Source organism: Gopherus evgoodei, chromosome 7 (genome assembly GCF_007399415.2).
Source record: "Gopherus evgoodei ecotype Sinaloan lineage chromosome 7, rGopEvg1_v1.p, whole genome shotgun sequence".
NCBI classification, from domain to species: Eukaryota; Metazoa; Chordata; order Testudines; family Testudinidae; genus Gopherus; species Gopherus evgoodei.
The window spans coordinates 59,998,769-60,013,116 of NC_044328.1; the positions used below are offsets into that span (position 1 = coordinate 59,998,769).

General features: G+C 39.3%; 1 protein-coding gene across 1 annotated transcript in view; it reads right to left on the bottom strand.

The window, feature by feature from the left end:
• The window catches only part of RET (ret proto-oncogene), a 116,171-nt gene that overhangs the window by 11,918 nt on the left and 89,905 nt on the right, over positions 1 to 14,348 (bottom strand). The window contains exons 10-15 of the mRNA XM_030570942.1: positions 14,114 to 14,227; positions 12,567 to 12,823; positions 10,205 to 10,352; positions 5,981 to 6,088; positions 1,856 to 2,070; positions 1,612 to 1,734 (exon numbers count right to left, since the gene is read on the bottom strand). Of these exons, the coding sequence (XP_030426802.1) occupies positions 1,612 to 1,734; positions 1,856 to 2,070; positions 5,981 to 6,088; positions 10,205 to 10,352; positions 12,567 to 12,823; positions 14,114 to 14,227 (965 nt within the window). The remainder of the gene's footprint in view (positions 1 to 1,611; positions 1,735 to 1,855; positions 2,071 to 5,980; positions 6,089 to 10,204; positions 10,353 to 12,566; positions 12,824 to 14,113; positions 14,228 to 14,348) is intronic.

The following is a 14,348-nucleotide window of genomic DNA, read 5'->3' on the forward strand; positions in this document are numbered from 1 at the left end:
ACAGTCTCTCCTAATATACTATCTAGTTATATTTTTAATTGTTTTTGTCCATGGTCACTTTTGTATTTGCCTCCTACAAACATCATGCAATTGAGTATTATTGGCTGGAATTGTAGTGGAAAACAAATGTCAAAAAATCACAGTATCTGTGGAAGCCAATATTTGAAATTCTCATGTGTGAGAATTCATGCTGGCAGCACTTTCACACTAACCCACACAGGGAACTGAAGCAGTGTCACAGAAGATTGAATGGTCAACATCAAATAGTATTACTGAATTTCACAAACTGAGCTTGGATACTGGCCTCATTTACATGCAGAAGGCCCACTGATTTCAATAGGAGTTGCATGCATACAGGCTTATGGCAGAATTCAGCTCAGTGTGTTATGACAATATCTGCTATGATAATAAATAACGACAAATCTGAACTCGTTTCATAATCTTAAGGTTATCATAATAGTTCTTTTTAGGGAAAGCCATGATATGACTAAACAATGAAAGGAGCTCTCCTAATACCACAGGAAAGGCTTTCCATCAAATTTCCTTTGCACAATCCTACAGATGAAATGTTACCGTATGCTGAGTTCTGCCATGAGCACTGTGAGCAGACAGAACTATTTCTAGACAGCTGATAATAATTTACTGTGACAGGAAAAATATAATCGCTTTAAAGAATCCAAGGCATTTCAAACTAGCAGATGGGTATCTCTACTGTCTATAGCAGAGATGGGCCCAAGCTCTGGCATTTGGATATGGATTTTGAACCTTGTATATTTTGGAGCTGGGTTTTGGTTCAGATTATCATAGCTATAGTAGAAGCATTCATGAAACTATGATATAGATTTAGATTCCAAGTATGTAGTTTTCAGACAGAACTAGTTCTGATTTAAATGATTGCCAGCTCTTTCTGCCTACTTTTTCTTCAATCCCTTGTTTTGTGAGCTTGGCAGTTATAAAAAGAGAGGGCGAGAGAGACTAATGGCTTTTTTATATAAAGTAGCACGATGAGGCTCTAGATTTTGTACCCTAAGTAACTTACAAACTAACAGCTATAAAAAAAAATTACTATCTGAAAAATACTTGAAAGGAAATAGGATTATATTTGAATATATTTGTCTTTATTATTGATAGATCACACAATATTTTTAAGGCCCCTGTTCATACTATAGCTACAACACAAAGGCGGGAGAAATCGTGGTTACAAGATGCATGGATACATGCTTTCCAAAACCAGTCCAGGGTTTTAATCCACTTACAAGGACACAGGTGGTCCTACTGTATTTATATTATCACCATGTCCTGTGACTGGGTTGCAGATGTGGTGTTGATGAGGCATTACAGTAAAATATAAGGTTATTGCACACAGGCAGAAGAAAGAGCGGACAGAAATTAATATTATCTGCTGATGATATTCCGGTAAATAGTGTAGTCTAGTTACTTATAATGGCCCCAATGATGAAGCTAATTGTTTTGTTTAATCTTTACTTTTTGTTCCTTATTTCCTTATCAGAATTAGCTGTTGTCTTTATTTTTTGTGTTCAGGTGCTTCAGTGTAAACCCATTCCCTGGATTAAGCAAGGATTCCAGCCCTGGTTTTAACATGCACTGTACCTTGCTTCTCTTGACATAGGAATCCTCTTCATAAACATCTCGGGACAAGCCAAAATCAGAAATCTTCATTTTGCGTCCTTCTGCCACCAATACATTTCTGGCTGCTAAATCACGATGAACAAGCTTTTAAAAGAAACCAACAATCTTGGTTATTACTCTTATGGGGTAAGATGCATGGAGAAACTTCCAAATATATTTATGCCTATCACAGAGATATGTTCAGCACACTGCTGTAGCATTGTACCTTCATTTCTGCCAGGTACTGCATCCCCCGAGATATCTGCCATGCAAATGAGATCAGATCTCCCATTGTTAAGGCTCTCTCATCTGGGTTCTCCAAGTAGCTTGAATTTCTGTTGGCATCACTGCCCACATAGCTAGTTCCTACTTTCCGACTTTCCCTGAGGAAACTGCGCAAGGAACCATACTTCGCATATTCCACAATTAAATACAGAGGCCCTGAGGAAAAGAAAGAAAAATACAAATCAGGTTGTTCTGCTCTACTTTTCTAAAGATTTTTCTAGTTAACATCACAGACTGGTTTGTAACAATTACAGGCCCCAACCCTGGAAACATCCTTCCCTCGGCACTGCAACTTGAAGTGGTAGAATTTCTTGTGCATTCAAAAACCCCTAAGAGCTATGCTGGTGGGGGTTTTAACTCCCAATAGGGCCATCAAAGCCAGACAGGGACCCCATGAAAAGCAGTCTACTGGTCCCCTAGGTTGTCATTTGAGAGAGAGACTAACAACTTATCCTTGTAAAAAAGTTAAATTATAGACAAACGATAAGTAGCCATTCTGGCAAACAGCCTAATAGACGAGGGTGGCAGAATTTTCTTTGCGCCCTAACAACATCTGATGGCATGGGAAGGATTCAGATTCAGAATCTTGCAAACAGGCACTTGAGTGGATGTCCTATGGGAATTCTCTCATGCTACAAGCCCATAACTGCTCAGAGCTATAGAGGACATCTAACAACAACTACTAAAGATAAAGTTGTGAAACAATTTCTGTGTTAGCCTTGTGTTTTCACATTAGAACGTTAGGGTGTGTACCCTGTATGACTCTCTACATACCCAAGCAGTGCCTGTTTTTAGGGAAACAATGAGAAGGTACCGGTCAGCATGGCAGGCAGCGGTCTCAGCCCACTAGCTGCCTATCTGTTGTCAGGTTGTTTTGTAGGCATCATGGCACAGAGTTTTAAACAATGTCTTTGCTTGGATATGGGGAGCACGTTTACAAGGAAACAAGGTTTCATTGAACAAAAAAATGTGTGTGATATCTATATCTATATCTATCTATATATGTAAAATTAGATTGAACTAGTTTTATTCGGTCTAGCCATGCACTAAATTTTGGTGTGCTGGCAACAATTATTAAACTATAGATTGGTTCATGTAAAAAAATTAATCCAGTGCATGACACATGCCATCTTAAATACATGGGGTGAAATCCTGGTCCCACTCAAATTTTCCATGATTTCACCTGTGATGTGCCTCATTTTGTGTAGGTTTTGGAGTGAATCATAGAATATTAGGGTTGGAAGGGACCTCAGGAGGTCATCTAGTCCAACCCCCTGCTCAAAGCAGGACCAATTCCCAGATTTTTACCCCAGTTCCCCAAACAGACCCCTCAAGGATTAAACTCACAACCCTGGGTTTAGCAAGCCAATGCTCAAACCGCTGAGCTATCCCTCCCCCCATATGGTATGTTTTATCATTAGCTGTGAATTCATGTGTTTGGTTAGTGACACACTTATTTAATGCTCTTTTTGGTTCTATTGATGGAATCACACACATGTGCATACACACACAAATATTATATATTTAGCAAATATTAGGCCAGATCTTGCTTGCCTGATGCAGGCAAATAGTCTTATTGACTGCAAGAAGATAATACCTTAATAAGGTCAGGAGGATTCAAGAAAGCAAACAGAATACAATTCATTCATGCAATAAGTAGCTGCACAAAGATGTTGGGTCATAATCTGTTCCTCTCAGTCATCTGAGTTTAAATTCAGAATAAATCCACTGACATCAGTAGAATGACTCCAGATTCACACTGATGAAGAAATACTGGCTTGATGAATAGAGCTCTTTAGCTTTCACCTTTTAATTTTCTTTTAAACCTAGCTGAAAAATGAAGCCTGTATAAGGAATTACTTAAGAAACCTGATTTTAAAAAAAATCAAAAATTACTTTCTGGAGCATGTGGTATTTAGCTCACAAAGTATCTTCTCCTTCCAGCACACTAATTAAGGTGCCTTTTCAAAGCACTCAAGTATAGGTTCTCAACAAAAACCCTGACATTTCAATCCATTAGCAAGCTTCTCCTCCCTACCACCCACATGAATAATATCCACTCAGCACTACAATGCTGAGTACATTTGTCAGCTGTATCAAAGCCTCCCCACCCCAATGCATTAATGCATTACCTTCATATTTATGAGAAGCATTCGACTCACAAACAGTTGACAGCACAATGATTTTATCCCCTCTACAAGGTTCATAAAAACCACCCTGAGTTTTTCTTTAAATCTTACTGAATCTCCCAGATGCACAATCCTGAATTCTACGTGCCCCTAGAATGCACGGTTACATCATCAGGAGTTCTGAAAATGCAGGACTAAGCCTTACGAATTTGTGGCCATGTAAATCACTCACGCTCCATAACAACTGAAAGATCAACTTACAGCAGATATTTTATGGCAGAAGATGTTGCCATGCAACTCCATTCAACATTAATGGGAACTGTTCAGATAAATCCTCATGAACTGCACTGAAAGTTTGCCCCTTTGGCTGTTTATAATACATCTTTTTGAAAATTATTTCCCCCATGTATTTGCAGCCAAATACAGTATACAGGTCAGTGAAACCAATTTTTGACAAGTGTAAGCATTCACGTAAGCACCACACAACAGAATCATGCTAGGGCAGAAAAACTGAAAGTAAAATTAACTAGCAACCTAGTCAGGGGCTAGGTAGTGGGTTGTCCCTTACCTACTTGTTCACACAGAACCCTGGCAAAACGATGCCCCAATCTCTGACTTGGGCCTTTAGGGGCTACTAGAATACAAAATAATGATCATATTGAAAATCCAGTTGAGCCAAATTAGAAGAGGCTCCCTGAGAACCAAATTAGTGTTGTCATAAACAGATAGCTAAGGGTTAATGTTCTTTTACCTGGAAAGGAGTAACCTGAAACACCTGACCAGAGGACCAATCAGGAAACAAGACTTTTTCAAATCTAGGTGGAGGGAAGTTTTGTGTGTGGGTTCTTTGTTCTTTGTCTTGTGTCTGTCCCTCTCGGATATGGGAAGGATTTTTCTGTCTCCTGCTTTCTAATCTTCTGTTTCCCAGTTGTAAGTACAGAAAGGATAGTGGTTTATATGTTTTTTTTTTTTTGTAATTACATGTGTGTAGTTGCTGGAGTGTTTTGAATTGTGTTCTTTTTGAATAAGGCTGTTTATTCATATTTCTTTTAAGCAATTGACCCTGTATTTGTCACCTTAATACAGAGAGACCATTTTTATGTATTTTTTCTTTCTTTTTATATAAAGCTTTCTTTTTTAAGACCTGTTGGAGTTTTTCTTTAGTGGGGGACTCCAGGGAATTGAGTCTGTAGCTCACCAGGGAATTGGTGGGAGGAAGAAATCAGGGGGGAAAAGAAAATCTCTGTGTGTTAGATTTACTAGCCTGACTTTGCATTCCTTCTGGAAGAAGGGGAGGGTGGGGGAGAGATTGTCTCTTGGTACTTGTGTTTTCCAGGACTGGAAATAGGGAGGGTGGAGTCCCTCTGTTTAGATTCACGGAGCTTGCTTCTGTATATCTCTCCAGGAACCCAGGGAGGGAACACCTGGAGGGGGGAAGGGAAATGGTTTATTCCCCTTTGTTGTGAGACTCAAGGAATTTGGGTCTTTGGGGTCCCCAGGGAAGGTTTTTGGGGGGACCAGAGTGCCCCAAAACACTCTAATTTTTTGGGTGGTGGCAGCTTTACCAGGTTGAAGCTGGTAACTAAGCTTGGAGGTTTTCATGCTAACACCCGTATTTTGGACGCTAAGGTCCAAATCTGGGAATATGTTATGACAAGTGTAAAAAAATAGAGGCAGAAAAAGAAACTGGTCAGGAAATATTTTAAAATAGCTTTAGAATCAAAATATGTTTGTCTCTGACTATATAGGTTGTATCCATAAGATCTGCCACTAGTTTTGCTGAAATCAGGATTTCCACTTCTCTCACTCATTCTTAACACCACCATTTTTAACCAATAGCAAATTTATAAAAGGTATTTTGCAATTTAAATAGTACTTCAACCCCAAGCTAGATCCATTCCTTGTTTCTCTCTTACTAACTAGTTGCTGACACTTACCATCCTGACTGCATGCTCCATACAGTTTGATGACATGAGGGTGGTTGACCTGTTTCAAGAGATTGAACTCTGACAGCAGATCTCGCAGCTCACTCTGGGAAGCGTTTTCTATAGAAGGCATCAAAACCAGACATCTAGTTAATAAAACACTGCAAAAGGAATGTGCCACCTATAGACTAAGCTGTACATTAGCATGCTGCTACCTGTTTGAAGTATTGAGATGCGCTGGCCAAGTGATTAAGGTGCTCAACTGAATTCCAGAGGTTATGGATTCACTTCTCACTCCATCTCATACTGATGGCTAATTCACCCAGCAGCAAAATTGGCACCTGATCCATAGTGTTAGGGCTGTGAAAGGCGGTCAGCATGAGGCTAGCCACATCACTCCCTTGCGTAGTGTTGGCTATGGAAACTGACATGTGTTAGCCTGTGGCTTGGGGCAGACTTTGACTTATTTTAGGTATTTGCAGGGGACTAATCATTGTAGTATAAAACAGGGACAATCTAAGAATAAGAATTTCAGAATGCTCTTGAAATGAGTATGGAGATGAAAAGCTTCAAGTGCTGTACTATCAGCTTTGTAATGGTTTTCAGAGAAGAGACAGGGCCTTATTCTTCATTGATTTTCAGTCATTCACATCTTTGCCAAGTAGAGATGGGTGAAATTTTTCAGCTAATGGTCTACTCACTGAAAAATGCAGTTTTAGATGACCCCAAACTATTCAGGAATGTGACACAAATAGTTTTGGCCAAAAAAAATATTTTTGGAATTTAGCTATCATTCACAAAACAGCAGGAGGAACTAGAGGTCGTCATGGGCCCTCTTTATAAATTTTAGCCCAGTGATTAGCAAACTCCCCTGGGATGTGGGAGACAAAAGTTAAATTCCCATTCTCACATCCCACATCAGGCAGAAGGCTATTTGAACTTGGGTCTCCCACCTCAGCCCTAACCACAGGGCTATAGAGTCATTCTCACACACACTCCTCTCTTTCCCAGTGACTATTCAAGTGGAATAACTTCAATAGCAGGTATTGAAAGATCCTCACACCAGACTATCCCACAGCCCAATGGTTAATGTGTTTTCTTGCAATATGGGAGGACCAAGTTCTCCATTAGGCAGACGGGGCTGTTGAACCATGGTCTTGTGAGTGTTCTAGTACTGGGCTAAAGCTATAAGGAGATGGGTGGCATGACCCTCTTCCCCTGTTTTGTAAATCTAGCCTTTTCAAAATATCCAAAACAGCATGTTTCAGGTCAGAAAAAATGATTTGTTCAATGCAAAATCATTTTTTTTTTCAATTCGCTGAATTTTGTTCACAATTTTTGGGAACTGCCGGTGAACCACAAAATCGTTATCCATCCAGCTCTACAGCCACCTGAGAGTACAGCACTGCCATCTAACTTAGTAGCATTTTATACTCACTCTGCACTGGTGTATTTGACTAGATAAGCTGCAAGCACTGAAAAATCAAACCCGGAGCCTTTTGTGCCGTGTAACTGTATTGCAATTACTGCATCCCTTTTCCACACTACATACAGTAGACAACATTTAGAGGGCTCAGCACCCAATATAGCAGGAGATCTCCAATAGGCCTAAAGCTAATTTATGTGATGAACCCAATCAGGGTGATCTGAGCTTTGGAAGTTTACATAAGCCAAGCATTTCTCTTGACCAGAACTTTCTTGTTCAAACCAAGCTTACAGACACATCCATGGTTTGCCTCAACCCTCTTTTCCCCCAAAATATTTAATTAAAGATAAAATTCAGTTCTACACTTGTTAATCTTGCAGTACATATCCAGAATTCCAGACTTGGAGCTGAGTAGAGAGTTTCTATTGACATCAATACAAGATACCTTTCCAGACTTCTTTGCTGATGTCAGTGGGATGGGTACTGATTCAGTTATACTATACCTTGGCTGTCTGCCAGCATAAAACTTTTTAGAGAACATTCCAGGGTAGTGATTTTTTTTGTTATTGTTTTATTTTCATTTCTATTTGTTCATAACGAAGTAAAAACAACAGCAACACAAAAATGTTTACCCAAGTAATGGGCAAATGTTTTCCACCATCCAGCTCTCATGGAACATTTGGGGGAGCTATCTGAGAGAGAAATATGCACTGCAAAAGGTATTTATTAGAGTTCGTACTATTATCATAAATGCTTTATGAATTTATTAGAGGAGGGTGCTTAAAATAAAGGGTTACCCTTGACTGCTATCAATTATGCTCCAGACAATAGCTAAGGAAAGTCAAATGGTAAGTCAACTGGAATTAAGAATGTCACTTTTTAACAGCATATTTCGGAATTTTAGCTCAGTTACATATTATCGATGTAAAAAGTCACGAGTACTTGTAAATGTATAAATAAAATTGGCACGCTGTAAAGATTATGGATATTCCATTTATAATACCATGTAAAAGGTTATTTTAGCGTTACATGTAGAGCTATATTAGTCTTTGTCTCTGCAAGACCAAGTTCCAGGGCTCCGTCTGCATGCTCTGTCTTTGATTTCATCTCCACTGAACCCTCGTTATAAGGAAACCTTTTTATAAATGTAGACATACATTTCATAACTCATTTATTTCATCGGTAAATTGATATAATATGCAATTTCCTTGCACTCAGTGAGAGGATGATGGACTTTTTTTTAAGCTTGCACATAATAAAAATGCTAATAAGAAACCCATTATCCTATTGTAATTGTGTTTTCTTATTCACAGCAGCAATTAATGACTGAGGTCATCCAGCCAATGCTTGTTCCCCACCAAAAGAAAGAACTCCTCTACCCAGAAACATTTCTGAATATTTTGTTGCTTCTCTCATATTCCTTGGTATATAGGGACCACACACCATTATGAAGTAGTATCAGATTCTATCACAAAGCAGGGTTACTTCATCTCTGTTCTTTCCATTTCTACATCATCCTTCAGGACGATGCAGTTAAAATTACCTTCTGTCAAAACCACAGGATCAGTGCTAGGTTGTGTGGGGCCTTATGTGATCTAAAGGCCTCCATTTGCCTTCTTTGACCTGTGACCAAGGTCTCCCATTTCAATGATATGGTCCAGACGATGTAGCCATTAGGTGTGAAATGTGGCATAAACCAAAGCCTACCACTGGCTTCACTGGGAGAATATGGTGGTACTTGCTCTGGTATACACAAAGTGCCAACTCATTATTTCATTACTTTGCTCTCCTTTTTAAGGTGGCACATGTAGGAGAAAGGTAGGTATAGCTGGGTTTGAAAAAAGAAGAACATATGGGTCAGTTTCCTTAATGAAAGAAAGTACAATAGGTAGAGATAGATGGATACAGAAGCCCCCTTCTTATCAACCAGAGTTTGTCTAGTGTAAGTTTTCTTCCAACTCTGTAGCCTCAGATTCTTTGAGTTTAAAACTCAACTGGATAAAACAATAGTCTTAAATTAATAATTCTTAACACTTACATAGGGATTTCATGTGAGGTTTTCAGAAGTCGGCTCAGCATCAGCCTACCTTTGCTTCCACTGACTTCAAATGAGAGTTTTTCAAATGGACTTTAATGGTAGCATAATTAGAGCAAGGCTGAGAGCTTTTCAAAATGTCACCCTGTGTATACAAAGTGCTTTACAAACTGCCTATTTGCTTTTTTCTATAGCCGTGTTAGCTGGGTAAGTATTATTACTCACTATTACACAGATTGGAAAATTTAAGTAGAGAAATGAAGTGAATTGACCATGGCCAGCCTACAATTAGAGCTGAAGGCTTCCTGGATTTCCTGCTCCTTGCTCAAAACCAGTAGACTACACCTCTGTCAAGTAAATATATCAGATCAATCCGGCACAGGCAGGGAAGTAGATGAATAGCTTAATAGGTCCGTTCTGTCTCTAGCACAAATGGTCTACTTAAAAATATTTTAATATAAAAAGCTGTGCAAAGTTTTAAAAAGCCCTTGTGATACTTCAATCAATGACAACTTAAATGAGATACATATGCCACAGTAAATCACATTGCCCTTGTTTAGCACAAGCTAGGGCCTTTGGAAATTACTGTTTGCATCAATGTGGCACTCTCCCTTTCGATGGGAATATGTCAGTACGTAAATAGAATACTGGAGGAAATGCTGCCAAGATGCTGGCAGGGCCTGCCCCCAGATGGCCTCCTGCGTGCACACTAGACCCTTGTGAAATAGATTCAAAGGTTCCCAGATAGCTTTCAAATCATTTCAGGGAAATGTACCTTTTAGCATTTTCACTGCCACCGTGGTGTAACCTGCTTTCCCCTTGAGTCTGAACGCTGTTGCCTTGACGACCTTTCCAAATTCTCCTTCTCCTAGGGTCTTGCCTAGAACCAGGTTCTTCCGGGGGAATTCCCATTTGGGGTCCTCCTGTACGAGAAAAAAAAAAGGAATCCTATCAGATAAAATGAAATAGAAGGGGTTATCTTATGAGACAGAAAGGGCCAGCTCCTGACTGGTAACTCAAATCACAAAAGTTTAATACAATATTAGATTTCAGGGAAGACATTATGCTCAGTTATCTGATTAATTTTTGTTTTTGTTCCATTATCAGACAGAAGACCATGACTTTGTTCTTCTACAACAGCCTCTAAAAGCTCTTTCAAGCATTTTTAAATTAGCTAGAAATTTCCTCTAGATAAAAAGGCATTAGGTGCAGCCTATCAATATGGATAACGTTAACAGGCCTACCTGAGATTTTTTTTGTACAAATGAAACACTGACTGAACAAATGCTCACCTTCAAAATAAAGTATGCATATTTGATCTTGCAGTTCTGTTTAACTTGTGGGAGGAGGTTTTCCTTTAAGAGTTCATCACAGACAATAATCCATCTGTTATGAAGTGCTATTGAGCCTTACAGTTACAGAACAGTGACAAAATGTATAAACCAACCAAGAAATAAAAGCAAATAGAGTACAAGCTACTATGAACGCATCAATATCTAACATTCAAATGTATCAGATGCTGCCATATGGGTCAGACAAAAGGACAGTGTTTCACTGCACAGGACTTTTCCAGACACCATCCTGTTTGCCCCAAGTAGAAAATAAATAAAAATGCACAAACTGGCAGGTATCCTACTCACAGTATAATCAAACAACAGAAATTGCATTAAAGGGCTGGTGGGAGGGTGGAGTGGGGAAAGCCTTCCAAAGTATGCAGATAAACCCACCCCAAACTAAACTTTATAAGTGAAATCCTACTATGTAAATTAAAATTTAGTCAATGCACTAATATAAAGTCTTGTGTTCAAGCTCCACAGTACAGCACGTGCAGTCCAATTGAATGCTGGAAGATATTACTAAAACAATGACATAATTTTTACAGTGAAAGTGCAAACTGTACAGCTAGCTGAAAATGGAAGTAGCCAATAATGACAATACTAGGGAACAAAAGTAATTAGCCCCAGACTTTCCAGGGAACTAGTTTATTTGAATCCAATTGTTCATTTCAGTAGAGCAATTATTTAGTTCCATACCCCGGGGCAGAAGCTCACAATCAAACTATTGCACTATAAGAAATGTTATACAAATAAAAGGTACAATAATAGCCTATGCAAAGTTGATATCAGGCTACTGCTCCGTATTTGATAAATAATTAAATACTTTCCATTTGCAGTACATGACAATTTTCACTGAGAATTTGAAATCCTTCAGAAAGTTACCATTGTCTCTCAGATGGGAAAACTAACAGAATGATGGTGTGACTTGCCCAAGAAAATATTACAAGTCAGTAGTTGAGTCAGGAATAGAGCTCAGGTCTTCTCACTCCCAGGTCTGTGCTTAAACCACTAGACAGTGTTACCTTACATTCAAGGGAGGCAGTGTTTCCTAGTGGATAGCAATGGACTAAGACTCAGGAGACTTGAGTTCTTTTTCCCACTCTGCCAATGACCTCCTGCGTGACCTTGTTCATGTCACTTCACTGCTCTGTGCCTCAGTTCCCCCACCTGTAAAATGAGGATAATGTTACTGGCCTCCTTTGCAAAATTGATTTGAAATCTACAAGCAAGGAATGTTTTATAAGCTAGATGCTACTACTATTTATCCTCATGATAGAGATGTTGGTCAGCAAATAGACTGCAAACATTGACAATCAGTTTAACCTCAGTTAGTCTAACCCTGTACTGAAGTCAATGCCAAAAGAAATAAGGGATTAGATTGTGCCTAGAGTATTACATTTCTTTAGACACTAACAGTAAGAGAAAATGTAGTTGGCTTCTGCAGGAAGTTATGATCTAAATAATTACCATGCATTCATTAGAGATCTTTGTCTTATTCCCTCTATGTGGGTGATTTTTGTTTAATTTCATTTGAATCATAGACTGCAACATCTTTGGGGGAAGGCCTCTCTTTTACTAACAGTGAATTTTTAGGCCTGCTTAAGTCAATGGGGCCAGAATTTCAGCTTAAATGTTTATCCAGCATAATGTACCCTCAAATCAAAATGGGGGTTTGGGGCACTACCACCACATATTCAGTAGACAACACACAACTTTCCTTAGAAAGTCCAATTTGTGGCAAAATAAAAAAGCCAAGTCAAATCAGTACACACTTTCAAGGAGTAAAATATAAAATCTTACAGGTATTTTAAAGGTGTCAACAGGCACCTGGTTCTCCATAGAGTCCAGAGATGGCCGACGAACATTTGTAGAAGAGTAACTGATGGGGTAGGACTGGGCTGGGCGCCGAAAGGTCATCTCCGCTGAGGCAATTGGAGGCTTTGGAGAATTCTTGTGGTAACGGTGGATGAAATAAGAAGAGAGCAGCACGGAGATAATGAAGGAGAGAAGAACTGCCCCTGCAATCACGGTCTTGCACATGTCATCACACAGCGGCTCTGTGGGCAGAGGAGGAATTGATTACAGTTCTGCTGGTTTCGTTTTCAATTTTTTCCCATCTCATCTCTTTCCATACACCCCCTTTGGTAGCTCTTTACCATTCACAACAGCATCTACTTAGAGGTTTTGAATTAAATTTACAGTCATTTCATAAGCTATACTAAAACCCTGGATCTAATTCTCAAAGAAGGTAGAAGTGGTGCACTTGCAAATATACCAAGTGCAGCTTCAAAATCCTATATTTTCCCCAAGCTCTGTGGGTAATTGCATGCCTAAATGCCTGTTAAACTGTAACTAAATTTAGTTAGAGTCTCAAAGCCCTTAGTAATGCAGGTACTGACTTCATCTGACTTCATATATTCACTTGCTAGCATCACTGCAGACTCTGGGAACACAATCCCATTGATATCCATGTCAAATCCACTTCTGTACTAACTAACATTTTCCCCAGAAGTGTATGTTATCATAGAATCACAGAAATGTAGGGTTGGATGGAACCTCGAAAGGCCATCTAATCTATCCCCTTGCACTGAGGCGAGATCACGTATAACTTTATTTATGAGTATTCTCAAGTCTCCCTTTCCCCTTTTTCCTGCACGGGAACCCCTCTCTATCTTCACAAGGGGGGTGGGGTGGAGGGTCTTAGTTGTATTATTGCTTTCATTTTGTTTTTTGCTTTTCACTTTATAATATATTGTCAGTGCCACAAGTCCTTCATGGAGAAGGCTCATTAGAAAACAATCACTACTTCCCCTTTTGCAAGTGCTCCCATTCTCCCTTCCTTTGAAAACAGTGCAAGAGGTGTAGTTAGGTAGCAATCCAACCCTCAGGAGAATGGATAAGGTGATTCCAGCACCTTCCACAACTGTCTTTTCCATCTCTGAGTTCTGTAGTTGAGATTTTTAACTCAAGTCCAGTGGAAAGTAATCCTCTAACCACCTTTGAAAATTTCAGACCACGAGTCCATGCTACACTTCCACTGAAATGCAGCCACCTCTGGGGATTGTGGGGCAGCCAACCAGTGTATTGTGCAACACTGGATGGGAGGGGACACTATGAGAAGAACACAGGGACAAAATCCATTGAGAATTCTTAATGTCCAAATCCAGAAGCTCCCTTCTTAATGCTTTGTATGCTGGCAGGCCACGAACGTAAACATTACCCAGCAACATGTAAATGAGTTTAGATGGTTTTATGTATCAAAGACAGGAATATTCTATACAGTAGGAAAGGCTAGTGTCACAAGAGCAAGAAAACTGTAAAAACAGCTAAATAATCTTTAGACTTACCTTTAATATCATCTTTCTCACAGTAACAGTTTTGTCTTGGGAAGCAATAACAAACCCCATGTCCTGATTTAATTCCATGAGCGCCTCTCTCATGACCACCAATGATGTTTCCATCTAATCAAATACAAACACAAGCTCAGATTCTCATGCTGTAGTTAAAAGGTAAAGCTCAACAGCTCTTTCCACTAATGGGTTTTTGTGGACTTACCCTACTAAGTATTTGAAATTTGACAGT